Source organism: Anabrus simplex, chromosome 1 (assembly GCF_040414725.1).
Source record: "Anabrus simplex isolate iqAnaSimp1 chromosome 1, ASM4041472v1, whole genome shotgun sequence".
Taxonomy (NCBI): Eukaryota; Metazoa; Arthropoda; class Insecta; order Orthoptera; family Tettigoniidae; genus Anabrus; species Anabrus simplex.
In genome coordinates, this window is record NC_090265.1 from 1,036,139,281 (window position 1) to 1,036,166,997 (window position 27,717).

The window sequence follows — 27,717 nt, forward strand, 5'->3', positions numbered from 1 at the left end:
ATATAGCCACCCATTCAGTCACTCTTGTCAAGTCCTATTGCACTCATTTTTGCCAGAAGTCTCCCATGATCCACCCTATCAAATGCCTTAACAGGTCAATTGCGATGCAGTCCATTTGACCTCCAGAATCCAAGATATCTGCTATATCTTGCTGGAATCCTACAAGTTGAGCTTCAGTGGAATAACCTTTCCTAAACCTGAACTGCCTTCTGTCGAACCCGTTATTAATTTTGCCAACATGTCTAATATAATCAGAAAGAATGCTTTCCCAAAGCTTACATTCAGTGCATGAAAAACTGACTTGGCCTGTAATTTTAGGCTTTATGTTGTATCACCCTTTCCTTTATACCCAGGGGCTACGATAGCAACTCTCCATTTATTTGGTATAGCTCCTTTGTGTAAACAACAATCAAATAAGTACTTCTGATATGGTACTATATCCCAACCCATTGTCTTTAGTATATCCCCAGAAATCGTATCAATTTCAGCTGCTTTTTTAGTTTTCAACCTTTGCATTTTATTGTAAATGTCGTTATCATAGGCAAATTTTAATACTTCTTTAGTATTAGTCACGTCAATCTGGACATTATCCTTGTAACCAACAATCTTTACATACTGCTGACTGAATATTTCTGCCTTTTGAAGATCCTCGCATACACACTCCCATTGTTCATTAATGATTCCTTCTTGGAACCTGTTTCTGCCTTAAAGTACCTATACATACTCTTCCATTTTTCACTAAAATTTGTATGACTGCCAATTATGCTTGCCATCATGTTATCCATAGCTGACTTCTTTGCTAGATTCAATTTCCTAGTAAGTTCCTTCAATTTCTCCTTAATTCCATAGCCATTTCTAACTATTTCTTTCCAACCTGTGCCTCTTTAGTCTCTGTACTTCTCTGATTTAACCCTTGTCTAGTCGTGCGAAAATTATTACGTTACTAGTCGCTTGCGGAGGTAACCTCCGGGGTTAAAAATGTGCGTCATTTTCGTCTTTGGAGATGTTTTGGCATGTTCGTTTGCAGTATTCTTCTGTATAATTAAAAGAAACCCTTTTAAGTACTTGTAGGTTATTTTTACACAGTTTGTTTGATCTAAAAGCAGAATACCGTAGACCTTAACTACCGTAATCTATAATCTTCATTTCCATATTGACAAATTACACAATTAGAAATAGGAAAGGATTTCCACCTATCAATACTTATTTATTGCACTTATTATGCTACAGGACCGGTTTCGACCCCTTACATAGCGTCATCTTCAGCTGAACCATGTCATGAAGCTATGATTAAGATTACATTGTCTAGGGAATGCCGTATGACTAACATTTGGTCACATCCAAATGGTGCATGTCGAAACGGGATCTGGCGTGTATGTCACTATGTTATATGTTATAATTCTCATGTTTAGGTCCGTATTGAAATGTACAATTAAGTCAAATAAATATTGAAGTTTATTTATTCCACCTGTTCAATACATAAAAAAGATAATGAATTAAATAAAATTATACCTGGCGAGTTGTCCGTGCGTGTAGAGGCACGCGGCTGTGAGCTTGCATCCGGGAGATCGTGGGTTCGAATCCCACTGTCGGCAGCCCTGAAGATGGTTTTCCGTGGTTTCCCATTTTCACACCAGGCAAATGCTGGGGCTGTACCTTAAGGCCATGGCCGCTTTCTTCCCATTCCTAGGCCTTTCCTATCCCATCGTTGCCATAAGACCTATCTGAGTCGGTGCGACGTAAAGCCCGTAGCAAAAAAAAAATTAGAGACATGTTTCACCCTTAATTATGGGCATCTTCAGCCTTAATCTCAAACTGAAAGTTGATTAATCAGGTACCTGATTGTTATTTAACTTACAAATGAATGTGAAGGAAATGTTGGAAATGTGCGAAATGGTTGACAATAGTTATGAAATTCTTAATATCAGGCCTTAATAAAGTCTAAAATGCAAATATTTGTAAAATTATACATTTTCTTGAATGTAGTTAAGAAATTCTTGAAATGAGGCCTTAATGAAGTTTAAATGACAAGTAGTCATGATTTTCTACACTAGAGGAAACTTTTGGATCTTAAACAGATTGAATGTCACTATAATAATCACATCAAGTGGGGTTTATAATAAATGTGAAGTGATAAAACTGTAGTTTTTTGGAAGCATGAGAGAAGAAGAGTGCTTGAAGGTAAGTTGCTGTGTTAAATGTTAGCAGGAAGGAACGCCTGTAGTCTCTTGTGTAGAATCGTAAGGGAAGTTTGGATTGAAGTCTGTAACAATAGGAGATTTACGAAATTTAAAAACATTATTAAAGAACTCTTCATTTTTTACTAAATGAACAAGAACAGCAAAAACTAATCCTTATGAACCCTAACACTCCCACAGCAAGAGCTTTACCTAAATTACATAAGAAAGATTTACCTATACGTCCAATCATCAGTTGCAGAAATAGTCCAACATAAAACCTCAAAATATATCCACAACTTTCTCAGAAAACATTACATTTTTAACAATAAATCCCCAATAAAATATTCTGTTGATTTCTGTAATATTTTAAACCGGGCTGAGTGGCTCAGGCGGTTAAGGCGCTGGCCTTCTAACCCCAACTTGGCAGGTTCGATCCTGGCTCAGTCCGGTGGTATTTGAAGGTGTTCAAATACAACAGCCCCGTGTCGGTAGATTTACTGGCACATAAAAGAACTCCTGTGGGAATAAATTCCGGCACCTCGGCGTCTCCGAAGACCTTAAAAAGTAGTTAGTGGGACGTAAAGCAAATAACTATTATTATTATTATTATTATTATTGTAATATTTTAAATGATTTCACCTTACTACCCTACCACACTGTCTCCTTCGATATTACTAACATGTATTTTAACGTACCAGTCAACGAAACTGTTGATATATCAAAAACAACCTGACTAAACACAGTAAACTTAGCAAACTCGAATTAGAAGAATTCTTAAGACTCCTAAACTTTGTTCTAAAAAACAACTACTTTACTTTTAATGGTAAAATCTACCATCAAGATGGCCTAGCCATGGGAGGTCCCTTATCCGGCATCTTAGCAGACATCTATTTAGATTCTTTAGAACATAATAATATTTCTACTAATATAAAAGGCCTTAACTTGTGGCTTCGATATGTAGATGACACATTCGTAATTATTGATAAAGAACTCAATAACAGTACTGATGTTTTAAATTTTTTAAACATCTTAGACCAAAATATAAAATTTACCAAAGAAGACAAAATCAACGGATCCTTAAATTTCTTAGACATTACAGGAACACGTAATAATGATAACTTTGACTTCCAAATTTATAGAAAACCTACTCACACCTCAACAGTAAAAAATATTCCATTACACCCAAAATCCCATAAACTAGCTACCTTTTACAGCTTAATTTACAGAGCCTTTAAAATCCCTCTATCACCTAAAAACAGAACTCAATTATATAAAAAAACTTACCAAAAAATAATGAGTATAAACTAGAAACAATTAACAATTTAATCAAGAAAATCAAACTCAAATAAACAACAAAACTCATCCCTGACAAACCTAAAAATAATAAGTTTATTACTTTCACATACAACAATCCAAACATTTACCGAATTTCAAACCCCATAAAAAACCAAGACACTTGCATAACATTTAGAACATCCAACACCAACCAAAAATTATTCTTCAATCACAACACAATCAATTCAAACAACAACTTTTACACAGGTTCAGGCATGTACAGACTCGCATGCACACAATGTGGCGCCTCTTACATTGGTCAAACAGTCCAAAGCTTTCAAACTAGGTACTTGGAACATATTAAAGCCATCAAACACAACAGCTATGAGTTCCCATATGAAAGAAACAGGACATCATTTCGCCGCTATAGATCAAGACCTCTCAATTATTAAAAAAGTAGATAAAGGAAAATTAATGAATGAATTAGAAAACATCTATATATTTTTAGACCAATACTATAACAAAAATCTAAACCTCAATGACATAGTTGAAGTAAAAAACCCATTATACGAAATTTTACCAAAATTACTACCATCACTAAATTTAAATCAACAAAACATTCTAAATATTATTAACTTCCAAGTCCCCATTAATTTCAAGAAACGCAACTCTTGCCCTACCCGTACCCACAACTCAACCACTACCAACACCACATAAACTTAACATCCCTCCTAACCCCCCACCTCCACCACATCCACCTCCCATATCATCACACCGTTATAATACCAGAAGCACAAGTAACAACTAGTGATTAACTCTATAATCTCATACTTTTAATACTAAATTCTCCTTTTTTTTTTTTTTTTGCAGACTTCTAAGCAAATCTCCGTTTTAAAAAAAACAAAACAAAAAAACCTACTTACCACCAAACGCTCTCTCACTCTTACGTACTCTGAAAGGACTAAACTTACCTTTATATATATATTTTTAATTCTTTACTTCACCAAACTATTAATGCTACAATTTGATTTTTTTATACCATCAACCCTTTACAGAACACCTTTTAGCGAAATTAACTGTGTCCTTATTGAACTTTATGATTTTGGATGTGTACTGTCATACTTTCCCCCGCTCCCGCATCGTAATTCAAGAGGAAGGCTAAATTTTTCTCCTCACAAAAGATAGACTATAGACTGGTTCTAACTTATATTTGAATTCCACTTGATACTGATGATATTGTTTCTCTTTATATTGTTCTAAGTATTGAACTCATTTCCCATTACCTGCCACGGCCAATAACATATAAACTTAGCACACAGCTTCGACCCTCTCCTCCATTAATCTCACATCATCTTTAACACTAGTAACTTAAATATCAGTCATTTCAACGCTACCATAGTAACTAATACTATTACAATTGAAAATAAAAGAAATTACACACAACGTTTTCTCTCCGAATCTTCTTTACGTCAACCATTTTCAACGTTAATAAATAGGTAAGTGGTTTTACACACTTCGATTTCTCTTTAAACTCTCCTTTCATTCAAATTAATTCTTTAACACGTAAATCTCCTATTGTTACAGACTTCAATCCAAACTTCCCTTATGACTCTACACAAGAGACTACAGCCGTTCCTTCCTGCTAACATTTAACACAGCAACTTACCTTCAAGCACTCTTCTTCTCTCATGCTTCCAAAAAACTACAGTTTTCACTTCTCATTTATTATAAACCCCACTTGATGTGATTATTATACTGACATTCAATCTGTTTATGATTCAAAAGTTTCCTCTAGTGTATAAACTCACGACTACTTGTATTTTAAACTTCATTAAGGCCTCATTTCAAGAATTTCTTAACTACATTCAAGAAAGTGTATAATTTTACGAACATTTGTATTTTAGACTTTATTAAGGCCTGATATTAAGAATTTCATAACTATTGTCAACCATTTCGCACATTTCCAACATTTCCTTCACATTCATATGTATGTTAATAACAATCAGGTACTTGATTATTCAACTTTCAGTTTGAGATTAAGGCTGAAGATCCCCATAATTAAGGGCAAAACATGTCCCTATAATTTTATTTAATTCATTATCTTTTTTATGTATTGAACAGGTGGAATAAATAAACTTTAATATTTATTTGACTTCATATGTCACTATGTGCGACAGTGCAATTGTATGTCTAAAATGATATGTTTTAGGTCTTAAAATTAGTTTATAAAACACATCTCTACTAACTTATGAATACAATATATATAGGAACACTTCATGCACATGAACGTTCGTGTCTTGCTTGTTGTTCAATTCTTCAGTTGACTTCTGTGTTCAAGTCTTATTTACATAATTGTACACTTGGTTGCTATTCTTGGAGTTTAAATGATATGATTTGCTTGTAAAATTGTCACGTTGTATGAATAAAAGATTTTATCTTCATGTATATACAAAGAATAAAACACTTTCCAATTTAAAAAAAGGTGCCAGACGTATGGATAGAATTAGGCTAAAATATGTTCAGCTCTGCTGTGTGTTGAATCTTGTTGTTTTACGTTAAAATCGAATAAGTTGTCCTGTGGCGTTCATAAAATTTGGGTGACATTGGGTTCAAAGTAGTGGCTCCTTTCCCATTTGTAGCTGTGCAGTGATATTTATTATCTGTGGAAGATAAGATTGAGCTATGAGTGATATTTTATGTTGGAGGAATGTCTAAGGGTTGTGTGTGCTAATTTGAATATGTACTAACTGTTATTGGTATGGCTGAGCTGTGTTTGATATGCAAGCTTGTTGTGTACTACTTCGTGTTCTTCTTGGGCTCATACTAGCTGCTGTGAGGGGAAGGGAAGGAGGGGTAGGGAGAGTTGCTGTTGTGGGGATGGGGGTGGAGCTAGATGTGATGTTGAATGTTTCTCTGTCGCGTGTCGTGTCTTGTTTATTGTCGGACGTACCGGTAGAAACTTCCTAACCCGATATAATGAACACATAAATGCTGTAAAACACAATCATTTTTCCTCAATAGGCCAACATGTCGAAGACTATAAACACAGTTTCTCAAACATCGAGAACGACATGCAAATCCTGAACATAAACCCCAAAGGCCCCCTGCTCAACATAACAGAAGAATTTTACATCACTCTAGATCAGTATACCAATCCAAATTACAACATAAATGAAATTACGGAAAAAACTAACATTTTCAATACAGTTATCCCCGCCCTAAAAATCGCTTACCTTAAGATAATCAATAAACAAAACACGACATGCGACAGAGAAACATCAAACAACACACCTAGCTCCACCCCCATCCCCACAACAGCAACTCTCCCTACCCCTCCTTCCCTTCCCCTCACAGCAGCTAGTATGAGCCCAAGAACACGAAGTAGTACACAAAAAGCTCGCATATCAAACACAGCTCAGCCACACCAGTAACAGTAAGTACATATTCAAATTAGCACACACAACCCTTAGACATTCCTCCAACATAAAATATCACTCATAGCTCAATTTTATCTTCCACAGGTAATATAACATCACTGCACAGCTACAAATGGGAAAGGAGCCACTACTTTGAACCCAATGTCGCCCAAATTTTATGGACGCCACAGGACAACTTATTCGATTTTAACATAAAGCAACAAAATTCAACACAGAGCAGAGCTGAACATATTTTAGCCTAATTCTATCCATACGTCTGGCACCTTTTTTAAAAATTGGAAAGTGTTTTATTCTTTGTATATACATGAAGATAAAATCTTTTATTCATACAACGTGACAATTTTACAAGAAAATCATATCATATATAAACTCCAAGAATAGCAACCAAGTGTGCAACTACGTAAATAAGACTTGAACACAGAAGTCAACAGATGAATTGAACAACACACAAGACACGAACGTTCATGTGCATGAAGTGTTCCTATGTATATTGTATTCATAAGTTAGTAGAGATGTGTTTTATAAACTAATTTTAAGACCTAAAACATATCATTTTAGACATACAATTGCATTGTCGCACATAGTGACATACACGCCAGATCCCGTTTTGATGCCCCATTTGGATGTGACCAAATGTTTGTCATACGGCATTCCCTAGACAATGTAATCTTAATCATAGCTTCATAACATAGATGTGAATGTATGGTTCAGCTGAAGATGACCCTATGTAAGGGTTCGAAACCGGTCCTGTAGCATAATAAGTGAAATAAATAAGTATTGATTGGTGGAAATCCTTTCCTATTTCTGACCTTAGCTATGTCGAATGATCTTATGATATTAAATTCGTGAGACTCTCCATTACCTACGACGATCACATCGTATGAAATATGAAATAATATTTTTCTAAAATAAGTTTAGAAGAACAAAACAACAAGGTCATCGACCTCCAAAGTAGAAAAAATAATTATGCACTAAAATATAAGGTAATTTACTTAATCGTACACGGAGGAAACGTCCAGGCGATGTCACTCGTCAAAACGATGATCCCACATTCGCACACAGGATGCACGATCGCATCGAAATGCTGACAGGACAAGTTCAAATGAACAAGGAGAGAAGTATAGGGATGGGGAGACCCACAGTTTAACTGGGAAGTTCAGTACCATTCAAAATGTAATCGGCCCAGAGGAAATCTCCGTGAGCGACTAATTAAGGGTTAATGTAGTGGGTCTTCACCATTCCTTACCACCTCTAAAGTTACAAACCACTGGGCGAGTTGGCCCATGCAGTTAGGGTCGGGTAGCTGTGAGAATGCATCTGGGATATAGTGGGTTCGAACCCCACTCGCAGCCCTGAAGATGATTTTCTGTGGTTTCCCATTTTCACACCAGGCCAATGCTGGGGCTGTACCTATCTCTGTCAGTGCGACATAAAGCAAATGGTAAAAGAAAAAAAAAAGGAAAGAAAATTGTTGTTTCTTAAGTCTTGAATTTGACTGCCACTCATCTCCTTGATGGTATTACTGCTGTGATTGTAAAAACTATCCCGTCAATGACTGGTTCGACAGCTAGTTATACTAGCTTTTTTTTTTGCAAGATTTCCTTTAGAACCAGTGCAAATTTCACTCCTTGAAATATTCCTTCGAAATAAAGTTTGCACTGGGATCAGAAGTGTCCAGACAATTACTTCAAACTGTAATCAGACTGTCCCTATGGTACACTTCTCAGTGTGGAGTCCATCTTTTATCTTTCTGTCAGTATTAACTGTGCTTTGGAGACTTTTACTAGGTGTCAAAATGTCTGGTGAAACGACAGCACACTTCAAATACGCTACGTGCACACTTAAGCGGGCACCAGATGAATTAAATGTGGACTTGCAGCTTCATTCAGTTAAGTGGAATCTTGAATGTAGGGTGTAACAAAGTGCATAAAGAAAAATGAAAGGAAAGTTTCGTACGGTGTTGTGTTGTAGGATGTTCCACTAGGTACAGAAATACTACTGATGTGGTATTCTATTATTTTTCTAAGAGGATAACTGAGGCAGAAAGGCAGCAAAAGTTGATTCAAGCAGTGAATTATAAAAAGTAAGTTTTTGTCTTGTTTCACTCATTGACAGTATGAATATTTTAGGCAGGAGTTACAGATCTACACAATATATTTTCTTATTTTATCCCAGATGTTTCACGTTGGTAACCAACACCACACTCCAGAATTTGCAGTGTACATTTCATTGGTAATAGATGATCTGGTCATCCTAAAAATCCTGCATAACTTATGTTCCTGTGATATTTCCAAAAGAATATAAGAAAAGGAATATTTCAAATTATTTGGCTGCTGAGCAATTCAGAAGTGCATTAAATAGAACAGAAAGAAAAGAGGAGAGAATGAGTGTTGTAAAGCAACTTGTTAAAAAAAAAAAAAAAAAAAAAAAGACATTGCATTGCACTGACACAGCAAGGCTTACTGCGACAATGGTATAGGAGTGGGAAGGAAGTGGCCGTGGCCTTAATTAAGGTACAGGCCTAGCATTTGCCTGGTGTGAAAATAGAAAACCATGGAAAACCATCTTCAGGGCTGCTGACAGTGGGGTTCAAACCAAATGCAAGCTCACAGCTACTCGCCCCAAACCACATGGGCAACTCTCTCTGTAATGAGATCCTAGAAGTAGATTGTAACAGTAAGTGTAGATTCATGGAATCATTTACGGAACTGACATAAGTAATAGTGTGATACAAGAGTTTGTTCTTACCTGCACAACTGATGCTAATGATATTGCTATTCAAGAATGTATTCCCATCAGCTTTTACTTAGGTAGGGGTATTGTACAAAAAGGTAATGATGAATTAATTGAATCAAGAGGCTTTGAAGGTTACTCGACCATTAAAGAAGATTCTTAACTTCCGGGACTTGGGGGGTGTAAATACAGAGAATGATGTTGTTGTTGTTTTTTTTCCCTCGCCAACACAGATAGGTCTCATGGCGACAGTGGGATTGGAAAGGGCTGGGAGTGGGAAGGGAGCGACCATGGCCTTAATTACGGTACAACCCCCCAGCATTTGCCAGGTGTGAAAATGGGAAACCACGGATAACCATCTTCAGGGCTGCCGACAGTGGGGTTCAAAACCACTATCTCCCGAATACAAGATGATAGCTACATGATCCAAACTGCATAGTCACTTGTTTGGTTTAGAGAGGTTTTCAGTTTACTTTTAAGAAAGTTTCCAGATCAGTAGGAACTAAAAGTTACTAAACCAAATCACCTTCTTTTTTTTTTAATGAAGATAAAAACTGATGTGTCCTATTCACCATTGAGAGTTTTGTTTGGTATTCATTGCACTATAGTATCTAGAATTTTTATAGCGTCACAACTCTTGCAGCGACTATGGCGAACTTTTTCTGGCCTAGCAGAGAAAGTGTCAAAGAAACCATACCCTCGGAATTTCAAAATAAATATCCCCATTGCAAAGTAACATAGATTATGCAGAAATAAGAGTTGAACCACCAAGCAGAATTGACGACAATATTTCCTGGTACGACAGGTCCTCCTCATGAAGTGTAACAGCTATCTCATATGAATATATTGAAGAAATACACACAACCTGGCAGACAAATCTTTTGTGTTTTGGTAGTTATAACTTTAAAGGATACGCCTTGTCAGTACTGATGTTACACACATTAGACGCACTAAAGGGCTAGTGTAAATTACATCAAGAGACGTGTGGATCATCAGTTTTAACAAATTATTTTATACACAAACAGACTTACTTGATTATTGTTGTAGAATATTAATATTATGACAACTGTCATTATGACAAGCAAGTCTGGCCCCGCGTGTAGGGTGCAACGCGTCCGCCTGTCACCCAGTGGTCCCAGGTTCGATTCCGCTGGGTCAGGGGTTTTTAGTTGTAAATGATTAATATCCCTGGCCTGAGGACTGGGTGTTTGTGTTGTCCTTAACGTTCCTTTCCTCACATTCAACACACTATACTTCCTCCATTTCAATTACACACAGGTTCATATCACATGGTGCAACTAGGGGCAAAAGATCTGTCTAGGTCGACGACCTGAACAAATGGTTTTTTTTTTTTTTTAAAGGACAAGCAAGAATGTAAAGTTTAGGAACTCCAACTTTTGTTTTTATTGTATTTTAGTAGAAGTAATAATTTTATAGTGAAAGGTTTGAGACATTGCAAGTAAATTATATATTTGTGGCTGATGAAAGGAATGGAAGCGTTCTTGAAATATGTACCACATATAATTATGTACAGTTGAACCTGACTTATACGTATAACAAGGGGAAGAGAAAAAACTACTGATAACTCAGAATTACTTAGAAAAACAATAGATCACATATTTACGGAAAAACCAATGGAGTAGACCTACATGTGTAAATCCTTGAAAATAATAAATATATTAAGACAAAAAATATTATTTTGAACTTGGTCCAGCCTTAAAGAAATCAGATAATTTGGCTTGTTTCACTATTCTTGCATTAAGGGTGTAAACCTCCTTTTGCAAACTTAGTAATGAATTCAAAGCATTTTCACTACAGATTTTGCACTGACATAACGCCTACACACATAAATTGCACTTAACACTTCACTCAGTTCAGGTGTTTCAAAATTCATGTCGTTATCTCCATCTCCATCACAGTCACTATCACTAGTAGCTGGTCTATCACCACCGCGTTGTTGGCATGCATCAGCCCGCTAGTTCTCCACATACAACCAGATTATCCTCGAAATGCAGAAAAGTATCGAATTCTACACCCTCCGGTAGCACTAACTCATTATCAATCAGAACTTCGTCCCCATAATCATCATCAGAGGCAGTCTCTTCTAATAAGTCACCAGCTTTGCGGAAACAGTTGCTGATCGTGGAGGATGACACCTGCTTCCAGGCAGCCGAAATAAAGTCTATGGGTAGCAGCAAATTAATGGAGAGAGGTTCATTTCCTGCTTCACTCAGTGTTATTAAATGTTGAACCAGCATTTTTCTATAATGCACTTTGATTTGAAATTTGCAATGATGCCCAAATCAAGCGGTTGTATAACACTGGTACAGTTAGGAAGGAAAAATTCCACTCGGACATTCTCCAGAACGATATGAAGTGGATGTGCTGCACATTGATCCATAAGAAGGAGGATCTTCTTCTGTTTCTTTTTCATTTTAATATCCAGTTTTTCAACCACTGTTCCATTAGAAGCATAGTCATCCAGGAATTTCTGTTGGATTCATATTCCGTAGGTTTTGTTTTTGCACCCTTAAAACACCTTGGATTATTCAATTTTCCTATTACAATTGGAGGAAGTTTGTCAGATCCATCTGCATTAGTGGTGAGAAGTACTGTCACATGAATTTTACTTTTCTTCCATCAATGGCATGAGTCACCTTTTTCAGCTAATGTTTTGTTAGGAAGGAGATTGTAGAATAGGCCGGTCTCATCACAATTGTAGATGTTTGGAGGCTGATAATCGTTTACAATACCCGGCAGAGCCTTTTCTTTCCAGTGTTGCACCATGATGTCGTCCATAGCTTTTGAGTCACCGCAAATTGTTCTCCCTGTGATGCGCAAAGCAGATGCCGTCATGGTTTTCTGCACTGATAGTCCCATTAGCGAAGAGCACGGTAAGGTTCGTGCCTTGTCTAGAGCCACCCTCAACCCAGTGGCAGTATTACAGTTGACTACAAGGGTCCGCCACCTCCCCTATTACGGTTAGCCACAGCCTCCCAGGAGGTACTATTGCATTACATTACCGGCAGATTTTGCTAGTACCCTAATTCTGAATAGGCATTTTCTAGCTCGCTGTGAACAGGTGTTTGTAATCGCGGGAAGAAGTTTGCTTTACCTTGTGACTGGAAAATCTTTTCAAGTGAAATTGATGAAAGTGTTGTGTTTTGCTTCTGTGTTTGTATGGTTTGTGACCGTGGTATTCTTTGTGCAAGAGGAAATGAATTCGGTTCAGGTAATTTTAACCACTGAAATATTAACCTATCAGGATAAGTTAGAAATTATAAGGCTTGGACCGAACAGACCAGATTTGATTATCGAAAAAGTTACAAAAGTGACAAGCGCGAGTATAGGCATAAGTTTGAGAGAAGTGTACTAAACACGGAAGTGGCTCTGTGGATGTGGATCTAGGAATGCACTGTTTTGTTTGCTCTGTTTATTCAGCAAAGAAAGAAGTGTATGGAATTCAGCTGGGTGCACAGACCTTGCTCATTTGAGTGGAAAAATAAATAAACATGAAAATTCTCATGCACACAAAAACAAGAGTATTGAATTCTCTATGCTAGGCCGTGTCAATATCACCACGCAGCTGGATTCCGCTTACCATGAATCGATTACGAAACATAATGAGCAAGTCGATGCAAATAGGTATTTACTGTCTAGATTGACTGTGTTAAGTTTTGTGGAGCTTTTGAACTCTCACTGCGTGGCCAAGATGAAAGCGATACTTCTGATAATCCTGGGATTTTCAGGGGACTAGTAAACTTTGTGATCTCTATTGACAATGCAATGAAAGAGCATTTAGAAAGTGCTACCGTTTTTAAAGGTACTTCCCACACTATTCAAAATGGACTTCTTGATTGCATGTTGAGCTTGTGCAGAGATAAAATATCTAATGAGATTCATGCCGCTCATTATTTTTGGCAGTTATGGCTGATGAAACGACAGATGTTTCTACATTGCAACAAACGGTAATTGTTTATAGATATGAAGTTGGAGGGGTTCCAGTTGAAAGGTACTGGGGTTTTGTCAACCAGAAAGCTCAAGACGCGGAGTCTATTTTTGGAATTGTTAATGCAGAATTAGAACGCCAAGTGGGGAGTCACAGACAGAAGGTTATTGGACAATGCTACGACGGAGCGGCAGTATTAAGTTGGAGGACAAACGAGGTGCAGGCCAGAATAAGGGAGATTTACCCTAAAGCGTATTACATCCATTGTTATGCTCATCAGTTCAATTTAATTTCCTTTCCTGCATTCATTTCTCGATCAGCGCAGAGAACGAAAGTTTTGGATTCGCTGGTAGAGAAGGGGCTTCTGAAGACTATAACCACCAGATGGAATTTCTCTGCTCGTTTAGTCCAAACCGTGTATGAGAACACGGACAATTTAATAGAATGTCTCAAAGGAATTCTAAATTCATCTCGTATTGATATTATGAGGCGGGAGAGCTCCGGGCTTCTGTACAGTTTGAGAGATACGGAATTTATGTTTTGGCTACAATTCTTACACAATTTGATGCCACATGCAGACATTCTTTTCAAATTACTACAGCATAGAAATATCGATGCAATTAAAGTGAAAGAACATATTTCAGAATTCCGAAGGCATGTTGAGAAAGTCAGGGACTGCACCACGGACTTGGACGCTGATATATCCTCCAATGATCAACTCGCTCAAAAGAGGCGAAAAAACTCGTATCGTTCAGTTGCTGCTAAAGAAGTATGTGATGTGATGTCTGGTTGATGTGCGTGCGTTTGGTGTCTATTTAGACTCTTTACCAGAAAGAGAACTAAATGCAGTGGCGTATATGTATCCCTGCCTAAATAAGACACAGCTGAAGACTGAACTAGAAGTATTGTATATGAGAAATGACTTTCAGAAAGCTGATGGGGCCATTTACATGTTGTAGTTTCTGCTTGACAATGAACTAGATAGGGACACATTTCCACAAGTATGCGAATTACTCTGAATTGTTGTCACAACCCCAATGACGACAGCAGAGCCCGAGAGGTGTTTTTCTACTTTGAAACGAATTAAAACGTTTCTGAGGAACACTATGACTGGAGAACGACTGTCAGCGCTTGCTATGCTTGCTATTGAGAAGAGATTTGTCGACATCATCAGTGACTTCAATCATATAGTGATAGAGAAATTTGCGCGATTGAAGGACAGAAGGATTGCTTTCCTGTACAAATAATCAGCATTTACGTGAGTTACTAATCTAAATGCTATCATTTAAATAAGCATGGTCTAGTGTTGTTGGTTGTACTGCATGCTATAAATTGTAGTAGTGGCTATAATTTGCAAAATGAGAATAATTACCATGTGATACAGCAGAACCCTGACTAACCGAGATAATGTGGTGACTATTGGGGTCAATTCGGAAATAATTATTTTTAAAAATTACCGGTAAATGCGGTACAAATTCCTTCTATGCTTCTCGTCATACCCAGGTGAACTTTGTGCTGTTTACAAACCAGGAATAGTGCTCGCATCCTTCAGTGTTTTAAATCTAAGAATTTCATTTTTGTCCGTATTGAACTGAAAATGGAAGATAGGAAAGGTGGACCCTTTTAAGTTTCCTATCTTCCTTCAGTGTTCGCAGTGCAGTAAACCTATTATGAATTTTACTATTGTTCTGCACTAAGACAGCCGGCCCGCGGTGTAGGTGTAGCGTGCCTGCCTCTTACCCGGAGGTCCCGGGTTCGATTCCTGGCCAAGTCAGGGATTTTAACCTGGATCTGAGGGCTGGTTCGAGGTCCACTCAGCCTACGTGATTACAATTGAGGAGCTATCTGACGGTGAGATGGCGGTCAAAAAGCAAAGAATAACTGTGGAGAGGATTCATCATGCTAACCACACAACACCTCGTAATCTGCAGACCACTGGGCTGAGCAGCAGTCGCTTGGTAGGCCATGGGGTTTGGTTTGGTTCTACACTAACACCTAGGTGAACTTCGTGCTGTTTAAAAACCAAGAATAGTGCTCGCATCCTTCAGTATTTGCAGTGTAGTAAAGTTATTGTGGATTTTACTTTTGTTCTACACTAACAAATTAGTTTCTTATAAAATTTATCCTCGGTTACAGGCGTTCTACCAAATTTTTGTGAAGAAGGAACTGTTAGTGAAATGATTTATGTACCTATGTTACTTTTTTGCTGATTTGAGACATGAACAAAAATGTTGTGAACCCCCTAAAAATTTTGTCACGAGCCGCCACTGAGGTGGATGAGGGAACTCCTTGTTGCATGTATCCTCAAAACACTCCTTCCAGCTCATTTCCTGTTTTTGATGTTGATAACATGACCTAGATCTTGTGTGGCGCGCTTGCGAGGGTGGGCAAGTTTGTAGATTCTATTCGTGCTACCAGGCTTATCCAGCTCGTCATAGATGGCTTTGTAATGTGCTGCACTTTAGAGCCCGGTACATTTTTTAAATATGCCAAGCTGCGTGTTTGGTGCCATATCTTATAAGCAGTTTTCTTTTCCCTGGTTACCTGCTGCACATCTTCATTCCACCACCAAGTCTGCTTGTCAGCGAGGTGTCTATTTGGTTTAAGGCGTCGATTTGGTTTGGCGACATCGATATTAATGCTTCTTTAATGATAGCTCGATGTTCTAATAGTGTCAATCATTTAATGTGTTCAATCTTCGTGCTCGGCCTCTTTGACCATCGCAAGGTCTCTTTGTCGTGTGATCCAGTAGTCAATTTGGGACATATAGCTTCCACTATAGTAGGTGATAAGGTGTGAATTCCGCTTTCTAAAAAAATGTGTTTGTCACAGACAAATCCCACACTTAGCAAATTCTAGGATTCGAATGCCATCATTGTTACGGCAACCATATCCGTTAACAGCTTGAATGTGTGATTCGAGATAATTGCAAAAAAAATTTCTCTTCTTAAAGGCAGCCAGTCTGTGGGGCATAGCATGTCACAACTCAAATTAAACTGGTCCCCAAGTTGATCTTATTGACATCAGGCGGTCGCTGATGCGTGCTACTTCAGAAACGCTGTCGCAAATCCACTGGTTTACAATCACACCTACACCATTTGCACTTTTCTTGCCATTGTAGATTAGCTTGTAGCCTTCTCCGATATCTCTTGATTTTGCATCTGCCCATCGGGTTTCTTGAACGCAAGCTATGTCCACATTCCACTGCTTCAAAGAGGCGGCCAGTTCTCAGCTTCAGCCTGTCATTGTCCCAGTGTTGACAGTGGCTAGTCTGATATGATTTGAAGTCTTTTGGTCTAGCTTCTTTAGCAGACGTCGAGTCATAGCCCTCATCCATTATCCACATCGTTTGGGTGAAAACAGTGCTCATCGCTTAGAGGGGATGCCCTAGCATTTATATCTGAATAAAGAGGAGTCAACTGCATGTTGATACGACAAAAAATACCTCCGCCTGTCGTCAAGGGCATTTTATACCTACTTCCAGGGTTTCTTGAGGCTTTCCCTAACATGGGGTACAGACTCCTTTTTGCAGCCGCTGGGAGTACAGACGCTGCACGGTGGTTTTTTCAGTGGAATTTCTCCAGCTGAGGGACCCCCACTCTCCCAAAGCTGTTGGCTCCTTCAGGGTGTTAGGTTATTTCCCACCACCCAGCACTCATTGTAGAGACGGCTGAGCGCACAGTCTACTCTATTACTGTGGCAGGACGAAACCTGGCTAGGCAGGACTGTCCAAATAGTAAATATGGGCATGAAACTGAAGAGTAATATTTAAGATGTTCGTATGAGAGTAAAAATATCATAACCTAACAATTCTCTGACTGAGATACTTGTCGGCAACAGAAGTTATTTGACTGTCTTTATTTCATGAATGCTGCACCCATGAAACATCTGCTGACAATGGCAATTGTTTGTACTGTGTGCTACAACTTACCATTATTGTAGACCAGTTTGTCTAGAACTAAAAACAGCGATCAGCTATAGGACTATTGTTATGGTACAGCACCAACATTTCTTATTGTTGAAAAATTGGCAAATGATCAGATTCACACCACCTGATTGGAGTCACTCCATTTTACGGTCCTCCAGTAAGTTTGGATTCTGTGAAGAAATGGCTGTTTTGAGCTGTGTTCTAGAAATGAACAAGGCAATTGACTGCATTGGGTACCATCCATTGTAATAAAACTATTATTCCACCAGTGAAAAATAAACCAGAAATTGTTGTGTATTGCAAGACAAAAAGTGACGTAGGTACTCTTGGCCATATGGCCAGCAATTACACCTCCAGACGCCAAACAGTTTTTATTCTTCAGCATGTTAAATGTCACCTGTCACATTTTTTGAAATTCAGTACCCAGACTTAAATATATTATTGAAACTGAAGAGGAGACTCTCTCTGTAAACCTTGCTGAAATGGTCAATCTGACAAAGACTACAAAGGTTGCAATGATTCTGTGTGGCTTACAGTTCAAGACACCAATCGATGGGTCTGGCCCAAGTGCTAAAATACATAGGATATAAGTGTCCCAATAAAGAGGATCGATAATCAAGTATGTATGACTTGTGGACAGTGCCAGAAGTCTGTTCATTGGTTAATTGTGTTTTGAGTGGATCAGTATTCCATGTGTTTCATAAATTTGCTCTAAAATCACTGTTGCAGTAAATTTTCATATGCAGTTAATTTATTTCCTAATATGTATGATGTTAAATTTTACTGAAAGTCGTTTGCAACATTTAAAAAAAAAGTTTAACTTCGATATATTGGATAAATAATTTCAAACTATACACTTATGTTCATTTTTCAACATAGTCTCTATTCCTTTGGACACTTTTTTCCCATTGTTGTGGAAATTTGAAAATCCCTTGATGGTAGAATTACATTCCAGCAAACTGAAGGCACTGATACATTGCTCTCTTCACTTCCTCCTGTGTCATTTGCTGCTTCCACAAAACCAAAAGGATGTTAGTCGAAGGGTGCCAAGTCAGGACTGTAGGGAGGATGTGGCATAACTTCCCATCCAAATTTTTCAATATTCTCGGTGGTGAAACGACCACTGTGGGGGTGGGCATTATCGTGTTGCAGGATAACGTTCTTTCTACAATGTTTGTCACACAATGCACAACGAAGCTTGTAAAGCGGTTCAGTGTAACAGGCAGCATTTATGGTTTGTCTAGGTTCAAGAAATTCAGCCAGAATGACACCCATTGCATCCCAGAAGACAATGTCCATAACTTTGCCAGCAGTTCACCGTCTTTATTTTGTTTTGTTTTTGTCAGCAAATTCAAATGGTGCCATTCCATGCTTTCTCATTTCGTTTCTGGTTTGTAATGATGGAACCAGCTTGCACCCCCCATAACAATATGCATAAAAAAAATAATCTCCTTCATTTCCATATCTCTGAAGGTTCTGAGTTATGGTTGTCTGTTAACTTTGTGATCTGTGGTGAGTAAACATGAAACCCTGCGGGTACAAACTTTTCGATAGCCTAACTCGCAAATCATTTCCTGTACTGCACTGTGTCCTATTGCAAGTCTTGCCACAGTTTCACTCAGTGACTCCTCTCTTCTATAATGATATCAACTCTTCTCATATTGCACTCAGTGGAGGCAGTTCAAGGGCACCCACTACACGTCTGATCTTGGATGTAGTACTGTAGTATCTATTAATTTGACCATTTTTGGTCTTTGATTGGTCTATATTGACTAAGTTCATTAAAAATGCCACGGGTAGTTGTATAGTCCGTCCTGTCAATGTTAAATGTATTAATTTCATATCTCTTTCAGTATTGAGAATATTTTCTTGCATATGTTCACACATGGCTGAATAATGTGTCTTATGGCATTTATTTGTTCTTTATATTTGATCGCTATGCTTCTACCCAATTGTCCAATATAATATTTCTTACAATTCTGACCTCTGATTCCCCATACTGATTTTCTTTCTTAATTTTACTTGCTCCAGCTTAAAAATATAAATACTATTATTATGTTCAGTACGCTATTTCTATAATATATCTCTTGAAAATGTTGGCCAAATTATCACAATGTCTATTCCTATAGGTTATTTGTTACTATGTATATTTTCTTATCTTTTTGTTTCTCCAGCACATTTTTTGATTTGTTGATAATTTTTCTTTGTTTTGTTAACATACTTTCTTGAATAACCATTACTCATTGGTATGTCATAACACATTATTTTCATTTCTTCTTTTACACCCTTTTTCCGAAAGTGGATCATTAACCGCCCTATTGATTAAACTATAAAACGTTGCCGTCTTATGCTGTCCTGGGCGATGAGATTAATTTCTAATTACTGTATTCGTTTGCGTTGGTTTTCTATATATTTGATATTCAGAGTGATCATTGTCTTGATATTGTTATATCAAGATAATTTAAAGACTTGATCTTTTCTGATACTATTGTAAATCTAGTATATTTGTCCCTGTCATTTAAAAAATGTAGTATTTCTGTACGTTTTATTATTTGTTCATTGTTGATAACAAAAACATCCACAAACATCAGCCTCAAGTTCAACCCTTGTATTTTACCTGTCATCCCGTTAAACTCTTAGGTGATCCGAATATATGTTTGTAAATATGCCTGACACTGGTAAGCCCATTGCTAATCCCTTTTCTTCTATGTAAATCTCATTATTGAAAGAGAAACAACTATTTTCTGCTGTAAAATTTAAAATTCTGATAAATTCTTCTGTCTCTATCTTGTTTAGACAGCTGTGCTGAATTAAATTATCTCTTGTAATGTTAACCGCAGTGGCCTCCACGGTATGCACTAGCCATGCGTTGTCGTAGATGTGCTAGGTACCAACTGATGAGCCCAACCTAGCACATGGGGCTGAATGCTGGCAACCAGGAATGAGTTAGCTGGAAAATTTATAATGTGCAATAACAGACCATTTATATTGATAATATAAATTCTCATTCGGGACAAATATTTCAGATTCCCCATGGGAATAAACATCTATATCATCAGTATCCAGTATTCGGGAGATAGTGGGTTCGATCCCCACTGTCGGCAGCTCTGAAGATGGTTTTCCATGGTTTCCCATTTTCACACCAGGCAAGTGCTGGGGCTGTACCTTAAGGCAACGGCTGCTTCCTTCCCACTCCTAGCCCTCTCCTCTCCCATCGTTGCCATAATACCTAAGTGTGTCGGTGCAACGTAAAGCAAATTGTAAAATAATAAACAAGCATCATCATCCATAAGTATGCTGAAGTCTCTGAATTTCAGCAACAGGAACAACGCGTTGACGGAATGAATTATCGGTAATTCCTTGCTATGGTCGCGTGATAAAAGCTAATGCCGTCAGAGTACCTACACGTGTTGCGGAAAGTCTGAAGATTGAGATAATGTGCAGGGTTGTTCTATATTAAGGATTGTGATTAAAGAAAAATGTTGCTCATAAATGTTAGTACGGCCTTCATATTGTTATTGGTCTCAAACAATTATTTCCTCTATAATTTAAACACGGGCCTCGCAGGCCCGGTTTAAATCGGTTTATATTATTTAGTGCGGTTATATTAACATCTTTGTTTTGGTCTACTATTACAGACAGGTGCCTGCACACTTCAAATCGGATTAATCTAAATTTAGTTGAAAAGAATTAAATCCCAAATTAAAGCAATAAGAATGATGGGATAGTTAACTTTGACTTGAGCTGATAGATTAAAATATGTTAGTGGCCCAGATATCAAAAACTAATTTTTAACTTTTCTATAAAATACCTAGGATGGCCCCTAGTTCACATGCATGTGTATGCATGTGAATATTTTATTATCTTTTGGAATATACAGAGAATTTGGGAGGGGTACAAATATTTTTCTGCTGGTTATGGGTTGGACTCCGAATACATATGACATCACCGGCACTCTGAGGTGAAGTTCCTGAGGTCCACAATTTTAAAAACGCTAAACTGGCAAAATTAAGGAATGGTATGGTTAAAAAGGAAGCTGGAATTGTCACATTGGGTCACCATGTCCAGAGTAAGGTGGTTCGGGCTTGTAATGAGGATAGAGCCAACAAGGACAGCTCATGTTAACTTGGAGGGATGTGGCAGGAAAATCGGATGGTGGGAAGTCCTAAAACCCACCGGATGGACGTTGGAGATTGGAGGAGGACACTGGAGGACATCATTAACAGCAGAATGTGTCTCAATAAGACAGAGTGGAAGAAGCTTCCCAACGGTACCTGAAAAACTGGAACAGTAAAATGATGATTCAAAAATAAAGTTTAAAATTTGATGGTAGTAGCTCAGGCAGTATTTAATGATGGATGACTTAGGGCTTTGATGACATACATCACAATATTTTCCAGTGTGAAGTTACTTGCTTCTTGTACATAGAATATTTTTGTACAACTTCTGCATCCAAATGAGCTCCATATTTAGTTTCTCTAGCTGTGTACCTCAAAAAAGGCTATTTTATAGAGGAATGTAAAACAAAAAGTCAGTAAGAGTAATCTAGCTTTAGAACTAAATATCGAAATATCATCACCTAACTCCAAAAAAATGTGAAGTGGTTTGCTTTTTTACAGTCTTGAAATAGTAATGCATTGTGTTGAGATCATTGTACTTTTTTTTTTTAAGTCATAAAATTCATAATTCTCACAAAATTATGAAGCCTTGGAAGTTTTTGAATTTCAGTTTCCTTCTTCAGTTTTTACCTCTCCTTAGCCAGTGCAACTGGTATGTGAACTGAACTCGATTCGTATTATGGTCTTCCTGTTATTTATCATAATTTTAATGCACATTTCTTTATTTTATTCTCAGTAAAGTATAGGATATCATGGTGCATTTTTATCTTTTGACTTCATTTGGTGTTGCCATTTATTTCCCATCGCATTAAGTAAACAGGGCTATTGTTTATGAAATAATAAAATCTAATACCAGTCATAAGTTTATTAAATAATTTACTCCACTACACGTTTCAGAGACTGAACTCCATTGTCAGGTGGTAAAATGGTGACATTTATTTGTTGTTCTATTCGGTACACAATTGTTTATAAAGATTATTATACTGTTGCATTTAAGAGTCGCTGCTGAAGATTAATATTATTTTTAAGTATTAGTTTTAAATGTTATCATTGAGGATGTGTTGAGAATATATTGAGTCTGTAAATTTCTTGAGTTTCTAAAATGTTTAGATTTATCCCTTTTGGATGTGTGTGTAAAATGGTGAGAGAATTCTGTATATTTGATACTTCATGCCCTATGTCATGAAGATGTGTGCAGTAATTGCTGATTTTCCATGCTTATATTGCCAAAGTGCCCTTCCAGGTGTTCTTGAAATCTGATGTTGAATCCTCTTCCAGTTGGTCTAAAAATATTGACAGTTTTTACAGGTGATTTTATATACACCAGTCTGTTTGAATGTCTCTGGTGTATTGACTAAGTGTGGTAGGATCTGATCCTGATTGTTTATAGTTGAGAAGCTGATTATTATATTTTGCTTCTTGAGGGCTCTGGCTATTTGGTATGATGGTGTTCACTTTCTCATATTAGCTTTAGTGCAGTTTTCTTCCTGATGATTTTTGCATTTTTCTGTCATGTGGATTGTGTGGGTGGGGCCATTTGCTTTATTGATTGAATTTCTTTAGTTCTACATTCTTCAGGTAAGGGTATTTTTATTGCTTCATGAAGCATAGCTTGAAATGCCTTTTTTCTGCGAGTTTGGGTGGCATGAGGAGTTAGGTATGATTGTTGTGGTTGCTGTTGTTTTTCTGTAAATGACAAATTTGTGTCTTTGTCAAGTTGGTAAGATATTGAAGGCAGGTTAATGAAATCATTGGGGTATGACAGTCATTAAAGGTTGGCATAGTGTCAGATAGGAAACGTAAAAGAGAGGATCCTGATTCAGTTGAGAGGAAAATCTTCCCAAATTTAGCTCAGAACCTTCTTATGAAATCATTCTCAAGAGGAGGGTCGAGGTTATTCATGAAGGAAGACTGACAAGTGATGTAGTTAGAAAATGTAATAAGTTGCTTCAGTGTTGCAATTTTTAACAATTTAGAAATGCCAAGAAATGCAGAATTATTGAAAAACATGGTTGTTTATAAACATTTTATAACTTCTTAAATTAAAAAAGTCTTGTTTGAGAAATCAGCCCAAACCTGCACAGTAGTACAACATATTTTATTTTAAACCCCCTCTGTTGTTTTCAGATGTTGTTGTCAAGAAGAGAAATTATGGAAGCAAGGCTCGACCAGAAACATTTCTTCTTACACTTATCTTTAACTCTGTTGCCAAAATCGAGTGTAATTTTACTAGGTTATCAAAGGCTAAACTAGTTTGCCTCTCAGTACCTCAATGTAGAATGTTACCATACTAAACATAATTTGAAATATGATTTATTAATTACACCTCATCGGTTTGTTCTGTGTTGCAGGAGGCTAGTAATCCTCCAAAAGGTGGTCATCAATTGAAGGCTGTTGAACTTCAGAGGAAACCTCAGAGCTGGTTATCTCGTTGCTCTCTACTTTGACAAACAAGTGCGCTGTTCCACATTTGGCCTCACTTTGATACTTCAACGGGATATCTGTGTGATTTCCAGATGAAAGGATACTTCCCTTACAGTGATTTTGATAAATGTTTTAACAGAACAAAGCTGTATATTTATTTTCTCAAAGAAAAGCAGCAAATTAAAGAAAAAACACCTACCAATATACAGTGCACAAGACTGAAGACAGCTTGTTGAGTTAATGCTGTCTCTTACCTTATTCCATCATCAGGTGATTGCATGTGATTCTTAGAGAATAATGTCAGTAATCAGAAACAATGCTATGATACTGCTGGTGGTTTGGATGTGTTTTCCTACACTATGGTGGCAGGTAAATTTGATGAATATCAGCTACTTTCTAGCTGTTGCCTATTGGGTAAAGAATTAGCCATGACAGAGTTCAATTCAGGAATATTATGTCATAAATTAGGCTACAAAATCTGGTTTAAAAGAAATATTCAACTCGAACAGAAATGTTATTTGAATATTGTCTTTTATTGCTCTCGTATATTTTGGCCAACTCTTATTCACTCTTTGTTTACTCACATTTATGCTTGTGTAATTATTTTTTGATTTGTAGTTATGTAAATTAAGCTTGCATTTGTTCCTAAAAGTGTTTATAATATGTAAAATCATAAGACTTTTTATAAAAATCTTTTGAATATTATCCCAATCTTTAATGTATTAAGTGTAACATGTTTCCTTCAGACTGTATTGCACTTAATTATTTCTTCACATCCTGCCCTATTGATACACCATTATAACCTTTATTCCACATCACTTGTCACATTGTTAAGTTTGACTTTTTTATTGTATATGTCCAGTACTGTACTCTCTTGACACAAAAATTAAAAATAAGAGATACTGTAGTCTCATTGCCAACTGAAATAGTTCTGAATTTGAAAGATTTTTCACAGAAACAAAAGGTAATGCTTTGATTGTGCATGCTAAGTGTACAAATTATATAAGACGCACAATTGGCACTTTGAAATTAAAGGTTTGGAAATGGCAAAATTTTTAAAAAGTTGGAGAGATCTACGTATGAAATATTTTGATATTATCCATATCCAGTAGTAATCTGATGATTAAATGACTAGTGTCAGTGGCCATAGGTTTGCAGTGTATTGTTTATTGCATTTGCTACTGGAACATGAATTCTTCCAGCTCTGTATCATACCAGTGGTACTTGGACTTGTTCATAAGGGACCACATGTGTAATTAACGAAACCAATATACTTGCCTGATTTTCTACTTAAACATTTTAAGTTGTCATTGTATATATGTTTACCTACACTTCATTGAATAATGTTGAATGTTATGGTATTCGTCATTAAATATGAAAGTATTGTTTTAAAATGGCCTTATTCCTTCCCTGATGTCACTTTTTATATTATTATTTCCATTAAATTATTAATACAGAAGTAATGTGTTAAAGGATCATAGGGTTCCCCTTTGATTGTGATCACTGATCAGATAATGGGAAGACGGCTAAGATTTCTATCCAAGTTCGTATTGTAAAGAACAGAATTAGGGAAGCAAGTGATTAAAAATATTTCTGTGTAGCTTAGCCCTCTAGTCAAAAGAATGTAGCCTTGTATATATTTGAGAGAATTTTGTTTCTATGAAGTGTATATGGTAGAGCAGGAGAAAGTAATTCTTACTATTTAAGTTTTTAATCCATAGCTCTTGAATTGGGTTCTTTTGCATAACATGAAACTACCAAGCCCCTGAATGAGTGATATAAGGATCACACCTAAAACTCTATCCATGCATTTACACGGTATAAGATGTCCTTCCAAATGGTGATTTTATCATTCTTTGGCTTTTGTACAGAGTCCACAGTGATGTATCTCGTTATTTCTGTTGATAGTCTCATTGTATCTTTTCCAGCCAATAGGAAGGTGACTATTAAGTTACATGAATGGGGCTCAAAATAGTTCCTTAGAAATGTAGCTCATTGACATTAGCATAAGATAGAACATGTTGGATAAGGCTATTTTGAAACATCAGGTTTTTATTAAGAAAAACTAAAAAATTTCAAAATTATATTCTTTCCATTGTACTCTCATAATTAGATCATTTGAGCAACAGAGAGTTATTGGGTCTTCGTCCGCAGCTGAACATAAACTCCGCTGGGCGAAAAATCACTTTAGAGATAGGAATTCTTCTCACTTGAGAGACCGGAGTAGAAAAGACTCTCATAACCATTCCTAGTAAAGACGAATGCTGCTGTGCTCTCTGTGTGAATGCGAAAATCGTAATGTGTTGTATAAATTTATATCAAAGTGTGGAACTCGGTATTAGTAAAGGATTACATTTTCATTCAATCTGTCATAATACATGCGGAACATCTTTTTAGAACTTTATGTCTACGAGTACCGTATATTGGATCTTCTTTGTTAATATTAACGTAACTGCTTATTAGCAAAAGGAAATTAAATATAACAAAACCTGGTTTAGAAACACTCTAGAAACGAATGAAGTATTATTTACAATTAAATAAAAATGGAGTGTTTTCAAAGGAATGCTTTCTTTTTTTACAAAACTTTGTGTTTAGTTCTCAAATTTGTATTAATTATTTGCAAAAACTGCCTTTGCTGGCAAGACCTGGTGTTAACAGTGCACTGTTACTTCTGATATGTACTAGAACAAATTTGTTACTTTCATTGACCTGTCTATCTCATCCTTGGCTTTGATAATATTAAAGTGATTGAAGTATAAGCAATGCTAGTCATGCCATTCCTTGTGCAGCCAGTCCCTGTTATGAATGTTTTGAAAATCTATGACAGCTGATGGCAGAGCTGCTGAGGATCCAGCCAGCCTTTGGGCAGACTATTCTGTATGTAGAAGAAAAGAAAAAGACCTGAAGAACAGGATGTAAAGTAGTCTACAAAGTAGAAAAGTTTGCAGACAATGCTTGACTGTCTTGGAAAGTCTCGTAGCTTCGGCAAATCGTGCCCAATGTGCTTTTGCTTTCAAAAGTAATATACAAGGAAGATGTATTACATTGCACTTCATTTTCTGGGACTTCTGTGAAATACTCCCGGGCTCACGTTCTTTATTTTTCCAATACCCATTGGTCATCATCAATGTCCCACTCCAGTCGCCTGCTCCATTACTTCCACTACATCCAATCCAGCTTCTCTAATGTCCTTCCAAATCAGATCCATCCACCTTCTTCTCGGTCTTCCAACTGGTCTCTTTCCCTTAACTTCTCTTTCCAATCCCCTTCTTTCTACACATTCCTTTCCCATTCTCTTTACTTGTCTGAACCATCTCAGTCTTGCTTTCTGTATCTTCTGTACTAACGGTTCTATATTTAGCTCTTCTCTAATTTTAATATTTTGAATTCTATCTCGTCTTTTTAACTGATGTTCTTAAAAATTTCCTTTTGCTTGGATCTTACTATCTTGTTTCTTATTAGTTACCAGCGTTTCTAGTCTGTATGTTACAATTGGTATGAAATACTGTTTATATAATGTTAATTTCATTCTCTTGGGTACATTGTTATCATATAAAAGCTCTCTTACTTGATGATAAAATGTTGTACTTTTACTTAGTCTGTTATTAATTTCAGGGTTAATTTCATTACTTCCATTAATAATGCTACCCAGATATGTAAACTGTTCTACATT

At 36.9% G+C, this 27,717-nt stretch overlaps 1 protein-coding gene across 1 annotated transcript in view; it reads left to right on the forward strand.

The window, feature by feature from the left end:
- The window catches only part of Rab8 (RAS oncogene family member Rab8), a 112,607-nt gene extending 87,858 nt beyond the window's left edge, over window positions 1–24,749 (forward strand). The window contains exon 5 of the mRNA XM_067137003.2: window positions 23,972–24,749. Within this exon, the coding sequence (XP_066993104.1) occupies window positions 23,972–24,067 (96 nt within the window). The 3' untranslated portion in view covers window positions 24,068–24,749. The remainder of the gene's footprint in view (window positions 1–23,971) is intronic.
- Window positions 24,750–27,717: the final 2,968 nt, after the last annotated feature.